This window comes from Perna viridis, chromosome 6 (assembly GCF_037379345.1).
Source record: "Perna viridis isolate PV_CMFRI_1.1 ecotype Kerala chromosome 6, ASM3737934v1, whole genome shotgun sequence".
NCBI classification, from domain to species: Eukaryota; Metazoa; Mollusca; class Bivalvia; order Mytilida; family Mytilidae; genus Perna; species Perna viridis.
This window is the reverse complement of record NC_142450.1, coordinates 46,937,425-46,946,517: the sequence shown is the minus strand read 5'-3', so window position 1 is coordinate 46,946,517 and position 9,093 is coordinate 46,937,425. Positions and strand designations below refer to the sequence as shown.

General features: G+C 30.8%; 1 protein-coding gene across 1 annotated transcript; it reads left to right on the top strand.

Annotated features, from left to right (window-relative positions):
* Positions 1 to 8,848, top strand: LOC148615296 (uncharacterized). Its single transcript, XM_088590125.1, has 2 exons — positions 1 to 139; positions 4,214 to 8,848. Exon 2 carries the CDS (start codon positions 4,243 to 4,245, stop codon positions 4,750 to 4,752), a length of 510 nt encoding a protein of 169 aa, XP_088446251.1. The 5' UTR covers positions 1 to 139; positions 4,214 to 4,242; the 3' UTR covers positions 4,753 to 8,848.
* Positions 8,849 to 9,093: the final 245 nt, after the last annotated feature.

The window sequence follows — 9,093 nt, the reverse complement described above, 5'->3', positions numbered from 1 at the left end:
GCGAGATTTAATCACTCCTCAATGAATCATTTGTTTTTTCCAAAACTGGAGAAGAATTGTCATCATTCGAATGCACATATCATGCACATGAAGATTTATTGAAGAATCTACGTGTAGTAAATTAGTCAAAAAAGGACGGGTATGATAATTCTTAATTTGTGACCTTCCGTGAACAAAAATGAAAATACGAAAACCAAAACTTCTCATAAGTTGAATTAGATTCGTTGAATTATTGAAATATTGTGCTGTCTGTGATTACTGGTCAAGGAGTAGTTCTGGCTTGCAAATAACTGTGAAACAAGTTCATGCCCACAATTTAAGATAAAAACATCTAACAGATTGTTGATATTTTGCTCTCAAAAATGAGCTATCATACAACGATTTTCATTGGGGAGTAAAATTTAGTTGATCAGGATGGAGAGATGTTTCTGAGTTCTGTCTTGAAAATGATGAGATCTACTCTCTTATCAGTAATTGAATTAATATTAAGCAACTTCTGTAGATTTCCGTAAGTGACAAGGATGGGTTTTGATAATATAGAAAATCGCTTGAAGTCGCAGGATCTCTTATTAGAAAAGTCATCATGCAGCCTCCCCCTTTTTGAAATTTCTGGACTTTCACCGTGTAAAATCCCTAAAGGGATTACCACTGAGTGAAAACCCATACTTGCTCATGCAAAATTAGATAATTAATTCAGATTGAGAGTTGATTCAGATTTAATTATAACTAGGTTTTGGGACAAATTGGTCCCGAAAAATTGTGTTAGCACTGAGTTTAAATATTACTTTTGCTTTATTAGTCCCAGGTTAGCTGGACATATCATAAAAAAAATTTTTAAATTGTGTAAGTTGGCAGGTATGCTTTATTTTTGTTGCACGTGCAAACTTTACAATAAGAAGAGGTATGGTGAATATGTCAAAGAAACAAGACCCCACTTGGATGAAAATGTCAGTTCAGGGTCACCCATTGGTCATCAATGAATGATGAGGAAACCCTCACACCACGGCGCAGGCAGGCTGCAGCTGGCCCCAAAATATTATTATACACTGGTACAGTGAAAGAGTTGCCCCTACATACTCAAGTAATATAAAAATAAACTAAAGGTGAAAACAATACAAGACATACAGAGGCCAGAAATTCCTGACTTGAGACAGGTGCAAAAAATGTGGCTGAGCATGATCACAACACTTACCCTTTAAAATCTGGCCACTATGGAAAATACTACACAATTAAACACATCTAAAAGTCGAGAAGATCTGAGTCCCTTGTTACAACGGAAATAAAGAAATTGACTATAAATTACATAGATGTACAAACTTCTTCCCATGCGGGTTTGAGGACCAGGGTACATCATAATTCATACACTAAGGACACAACCCATGTCAGATAGATAGATAGATTTGATTAAATATCAACATATACAAGCATAGTGAAGCACATTAAAATATTACAGACATATGATATATACATATTTGATTCAAAGTAAAAAAAAGACTTATTGTATCATAAATATTAAATACCATAATGATAATTCATACAGAAAAAACTTAAATATAGCGTTTGTTTGCACTTTATTGTCCACTTCAGTTTAGTCTCGTTATTGATACAGAAATTTCTCGATATATCTATTCTCAAGTCAGAGTTGTTTTTCTAGTAAATCACTATATAAGCATTTTACCTGCATCACCAAATGTGAAGCAGATTTATTAGCAACTTTACTCTGTTCATTCATCAGAGCATTCATCATGCTTAGGAGTTTCCATTTTCCAATCACCCAGGGCTAGTGCAATTTTGATGTGGGAAAGTTGATTATTATGCCCCACTTTCTCTTTGGCAAGTAGAAAGCTTGAATTTTTTTTAAAGGATTGGTTAAGTTTGGAAAACAGACTTCAAGTGTGGGAAAGTTAATTTTGGAGTTTTCCTCATGGAAACCTGGAATTTTTAAAAATATCCTAAAAAAAAGACTGGAGTTAAGTACCTTATGCATTGTGACAGTATTCGTAACTCATATAGGTTACAGACCACCAATTCAACCAATGAGCATTTGGAACGTACGCAAAAATAGTCCTACGCAGAAATTACCCCTGTTCCTCATAGTGCTGTGAAAAAAGTTCTCATCTTATTTTAAAAATTTAAACAGTTTCTGAAAGGAAAAACATTTCTGTACATTTTATAGGTGCATTTTGCTTCTTGTGATGTGAAGCCTAATCTCCATAATGATTTTTAAATATACCCCTATCTTGTGAAAACACTGGGATTTCCCATGCTATTTATAGACCCTTCACTTCCGGTGACCAGTACTGCACTGCAAGTCTGCTAACCCCACATGCCATTCTGAGGATTGTGAGCTGACATATGTAGAATCATGCTGATATATAGTCATCTGCAGGTTAAAGTTAAGGTAAAGTCCAGAGAAGCCATTGAATATTGTGAAATTAGCATAGAAGCCTATGGGAAGTGGAATTAGTGGTTTTTAGCCTTAACATGAAGCCATGGCAAAATGAAAAGTTTCTTGAAATAGCTTTAAACTACTTGAAGATCTTGTTAACTTTGCCATGAGAGGAATACACTACAAAAATCCTTCAAAATATGCATTTTTTTAAGTTATAGGTCCAAATTATGGAAAATTGATCTTTTTGGCTGATTTTTATGTCCTATCTTGTAAAAGGTGTAGAAAATTTAGTAAAAATATCAAATATTAAACTTTGAGGGCTATATTTACCTAAATATGGTAGTAATAAGCACTTGAAATCAAGTTTTGTGTAGATTTGAGCAAAAATTAGGTTAGAAATGAGGAAAAACTCACTTTCATTACTGCGGTTAAGGCCATATAAGCATTCCCCTATGGCAACATGGAAAATCCATTATTGAGCACTTTTTTTGCTTTAGGTGCCCTTTACTGGTCATGTTTTAATGTGAAAACACTGTATTTACAAATTTAAAGCCAAATATATCACCTTTTGTGAAAATTTAAAGATTTAGGATTTTTGACATGTGATCAAGAAAAAGGGGGAGGCATGTCAGAAATAAATTTTTAAAAATAGACCAATTTCTCAGAAAATGATTACTTTTAAAACTATTTCTTCATTAATATTGTTAAAAAACAAGTTGTGATTGATATTTTTTATTTGAAAAGTCAGAAAAAGTTCTTTGCAAATATTTAATGCATTTCAGTATGGTAGAATATTTTCACTTTTTTGCTCGCACAACTTGGTTACCCTATATTTAAAAATCAAATATTTAAAAAAGTGCTTGTCACATTTCACTGAAACTTTGCAAATGCATTCAGTATGTGTGTAGGAAGATACCTGTATAGTTATTTATTTTTTCTAAGACAAAAAGTGACTCTTTAGGTTACAGACCACCAATTCAACCAATGAGCATTTGGAACGTACGCAAAAATAGTCCTACGCAGAAATTACCCCTGTTCCTCATAGTGCTGTGAAAAAAGTTCTCATCTTATTTTAAAAATTTAAACAGTTTCTGAAAGGAAAAACATTTCTGTACATTTTATAGGTGCATTTTGCTTCTTGTGATGTGAAGCCTAATCTCCATAATGATTTTTAAATATACCCCTATCTTGTGAAAACACTGGGATTTCCCATGCTATTTATAGACCCTTCACTTCCGGTGACCAGTACTGCACTGCAAGTCTGCTAACCCCACATGCCATTCTGAGGATTGTGAGCTGACATATGTAGAATCATGCTGATATATAGTCATCTGCAGGTTAAAGTTAAGGTAAAGTCCAGAGAAGCCATTGAATATTGTGAAATTAGCATAGAAGCCTATGGGAAGTGGAATTAGTGGTTTTTAGCCTATAGTATCATACCAATATTCGTAACTCATATAGTATCATACCAATATTCAAACTATGTACAGTACATGTATTTACATACATGTACATATTGAAGATTTCCAAATCTTTAGCATGTTGAACTTAGCCATCACTCTATCTCCTGAACAGTACAGTGTATTCTGTGTTTGATCAATATTATTAAAACTTTGCACAGTTTAAATAGATATTGAAGATGTGCACTTTTATTATGTAGAAATTTGTTTTTTTTTTCCCTTGCATTTTTACCATTTTTTGTCACTCTATTATATACATGCACATGTGTTCAACTCATGGTTTGATGTTCTAAGAATGTGATGACATATTTTAAGTATTTGATAGTCTTCCTATACAATGAGTAAATTGATTGTATTTCAGGTTTGTTTACTTGGTACGTAAAAAATAAGATGTCTTCAAATCATAGATCTGACAACCCAGTCGAAGAGCAGCCACTACATGTTAACCAGGAAATGAATAAAACAGCTGATACTGACCAAAATCAAGTGATTGTATCCCTGTTAGAAAGTCATGAGGATAATCATAATAATCATGCTCCTGAAGTAGTATCATACTCAATAGAGCCGCAGTATCAGAACACCCTGCAGAATCCATACAGGGAAACTACCATTACAGTTCCACATATGGTTAGGAAAGTTCCTGAGGAGGATTTAACACCAAAACCTTTTAAATCTTTTAATCAGATAATCATATTTAGTTACATTAGTGTCATTTTCTGTCTTTTTATTGGGGCATATGCTAATAAGAATGCTTGGAAAGCTAAAATTCATATGGGCAAAGGACTTTATGGATTAGCCCAGAAGTTAGCTACAAGAGCTGTTTATTGTAGTTATGCCAGTATTGTTGCTGGATTGATAATTGTTCTGATATGCATTCTGACAAATTTAGATAGCCTTTAGCATTTTATTGCTTTGTGTAATAAAATGCAATAAGTACAGTGTAGTGTGTATAATTGGTTGTTTTACATTGTATTTACCTGTACAATATATGTACACTATACCTTACCATTGTTAGAAGATTGTCATCAGGGTGTGAAGATTTTTTTATGATGACATCATTTCAAGAATAATCCTATTGAAGACAAGGGATATGAAAGAAATAACCTTACAGGGTTTTTACTTAACACTGTAAGTGATTGGGATAAGAGGAGGCCGTGATCTTTTTATCACATTCCAGCTGAACATGTCCAATTCAAGTTAGAAATCCTTACTATGAATGTTGAAGAAATTACAGATCATCAAAAATGGCACATTCTCAAAATTTTTATCCCAGTCACTGACTGAGTGAGTGACTATTACTATAAACATTAACAAGAGGATAAGATGAATATCAGTATAACACTGTCAGTGTACTGCTACAATGTATATAATCAATAAAACAAAATATCATTTGTTAGGTTACTGTCATATTTGATCAATTTTGTCACAAAGTCATGTTTTTTTTTTTGGTAGTTCCAAACATGTACAGAAGTAGACAGTCTTTGATCTGTTGAATTCTTTGAAGGAATTTCTTGTGCAATATAATGACTCTCATTACTTACTGTTTTAATTTCATTTTAATCATTTTCATTTATACATACCAACATTTTTAGATTAGATATTCATCAATTGTTGTTTTTTTATTTTAATAATGGAAATATTTAAAGTTAATGTAGCATTTTTATTTATGGTCTAGAATAAGAGAATACAATGTTTCTTCCAAAGTTAAGGTGGAAGAAGGAACAGTTTGAAAAGATAAACATACATGTAATTAAATCAATATATACTTTTGTAAAACTTGTTTGAAAAATTAATTACAATATTGTTTCAGGCACTTCTTATTTTATTTTTGGACTAGTTTAAGGTTTATGTATGGCATTTTTGTGAGTTTCATATTGGTTGTGAAACAAAATGTGATATGTTTTATAAAAAAAATGTAGCTTAGAAATTAACCTTATATCCTGTGTCCTTGTACATGTATATACATGTAGAACCAAAAATGGACATTCCCAAGGGCTCTTGAAAATACATGTACAAAAGAATTTTGACATTTTCACAGGCAAAAACAAACCCCATTAGAATGTTTTATCTGACACTTACAAAACATTTTACTTCTTAACACAGTAGAGCCTCATGTACATTGTGTGTATAATATATGATGTTATTGTTTCTATTTATGACATACAAAATTTATACATACATGTATGATGTTTAAATTACATTTTACATTTTAATTGTATACAGAAAACAGAACTTTGAAATGGTGGTTTATAATCACATGCACATCACTATATTATATTCATTTATAGATTTAAGTCAAACTGGTTTTACATACTTATATTTTAGATTTTCTGATCATATAACTTTTTTTTTTAATTTATTGTCATGTTATGAACATGGAGACTTTTGTGACCATTTTATACACATAAAAGAAATCTGATAACTACAGCATGTGTTCTAGTCTTGGTATATTTTAATGTTATATTTGTGAATATACATGTAGGTAGACAAGCTATTGTTATATGATATTTAGGTAGGTCATTACATGTTTACTGTAACATGCATGTACAAATTAAATATTTTTATGCAATGTATTGTTTACATTTTTTTTTACAATAGAACCTGTTTAATGACTTGTTAATTCAACCTGTAAAAATTCAGTATGATCATTGTGTTGTTGCATGAAGTGAGTTGCACTGACTGGAAAGTGACAATGTAGTACATTCCCGGCATTTGATTGGGTTTGTGGATTGATCTTTGTTGTGATTTGTATCTATTTAATCTTTGATTGGTTCTATTCATTGTGAGGTAATATGTCTGTTTCCAGTCTGCTCACTTGATGGAACAGCCCAGTGGTTATACTGATTGGTTTTATTAGTTGACTTGAGCCATTTGTACTACTTACGCATCTAGCCTAGGGTAGTATTAAGCCCTTATCAAGATAATTGATATTTGTTTATGGAAAGTCTGTACTTGAATTTTTTTAAGTCTTAACATGTAAACCAATCGGTAATTGAAATATAGTGGATATATGTACATTTTGTATATATCAAATACTTTACTTTCCTTTTTGGTCATTATCTATATTTCATGGAGATGTATTTTTTCTCTTTCACCAAAGGTTGGAGGTTGTACATGATTCGTCACAATTATTTTTTATCTAAGAAAAGAAGACATTTTTCTTTTCATTAAACTGTATATCCACCAGATACATGTAACTTCTCTATAACAATATTAATTCAATGTAAGTTGTGTCATATTTTATTAATGATTAAGGATAAAATGGCAGGTAACATATAAAGTTGCATATATTTTTACTACTAGTGTTATGGTCTTTATGTTGTTAAAATGCATTTATTTCTTTTTTGCATAATTTAACTGTAATCTCAAATAAAGCCACATACCATTTATACTTTACTGCTATGCTTAATTACTAAATCGTGTATAGTGGGTTTTAGTGATCTGTCTAAAAATGCTAAATTAAATTCTGCAAATTACTATTTTGTTTAAATATTCTGTGCACCGCTAAGCAACCTTTACCATTTTTCTTATACATATTTGCCTTAAATTCACTGAATTTTACACCCTCCATACATGTATATACTGTATTGCTTATTGAAGTTTACAAATTGCATAGTGTCTAACATTGTCAAAAAATGTTAATTATATGTATTTCCAGTTGACTGAGAGAAATCTCTATTCGAACTTGAATAGCAATATCAGATGCTGTTTTTGCCAGTCGTCAATTTACATTAAAATTTTTATTTGGATAATACATGTACTAGTTCTTTACAGAATTTCACAGAATCTCACACTGGTTAATTGCATAGGAATTCAAAAACCAAAATCAATTTCCATCTTATCCATGGAAACAAATTCTCTTATCTGCATAACAAAAGACCAAAAATAAAAATTTCTCTTAATTACAGAGATAATTTTCTAAATGGGTAAAACAACAATACTTATTAGTAAAATCCCTCAGTTATCAGTTAAATGTGTTTTTACAACATTTTCTCTTTCCTTTGAGTATACATTAAGGTAGGAATTGGACATGTGAAAAAGATATAGCCCATTATTGGATATTTTCCCTTAAAATGAAATTTTTGGTTTATTGCATGGTAGTCCTTATCATTGTAAATAACTTTCTGTCAAAAAGACTACGTGAAGAACAGGAAGCCACTGTATTACGTTTTTTTTTGTTGTTGGGTTTTTTTTTTTTTGTATTTACATGTTTTGTGGTATGACCTTGATATAAAGAAGTTTTATAACACAGCTTTTGTTGATGACAATAGGAATAGTGCAGAATGAACTTTTTAATCCAATAGCATTTCCGGCAATGATAACAGATGTATAAATTAGTGTAAACAAAATCCCTTTATCCTGCATTTTCTCTGTTTACTTAGTTGAAACTATGATTATGAAATAAAAGTAAATGTATTGTGGATTACTTTTAAGTCATTCTGATCACATAAGATAAGCACTGACTAAAGTTTCAAATGTAAAAATTGCCAACAAAAACTATCTTACTCTGCTATGAAGTATGATAGACAGATGAGTTACCTCTCTTTCCTTAAAAAAAAAGTTTATTTAGTCTGTAAATCACAAATCCCCTCTAAAAAGAGCTGTAACTGGAGTAATAAAAGTCCATTTACATACCAAATGTTCCCACACAATATGTAGAATTTATTTGTAACTCTGCCAAATATGAAGGAAAGATCTGTGAAGAACATAATTGTACAAAAGAAAAATATACATTTTCAAAATAAGATTCATTGCAGAGGTTAGCTTAAATAGAAATGGCATTTACACAGTATATAGATGTAATACACATACATTTTTTTTTTTTTTTTTTTTCAGACAGTGTTAATTTACATCTTAAAGCATGTCAAAATGGCTTTTATCAGACTTCTTGTACTAATGTTGAGTTTAATAGTAGTCAATTATTTTATGTTCACATTCCTTGTGTTATAATTGTTCACTATAAAGCTTGGATTTTAGGAATAAACCATAAAAAATATGTTGCCAGTGTTCACTTTATACTTTTTGTAATAATAGTTTATGCAATCACCTGAAATTTAAAAATTAATATTCAGAAGATATTAAAAGGCTTTAGAATTGTAATTGAATACTCTATATAATACCATATAATGGGTAAATTTTAGTGCTCTGTCTAAAAAGGCCAAAATAAATTCACCGAAATAATACACTCGGGTTAATAACTAAAGGCATCACTATGAATTCACCTAATAAAAAATGCCAAAA

Excerpts from the sequence above, each read along its gene's own strand:
- LOC148615296 (XM_088590125.1), top strand. The coding sequence starts at position 4,243 with ATGTCTTCAAATCATAGATCTGACAACCCAGTCGAAGAGCAGCCACTA.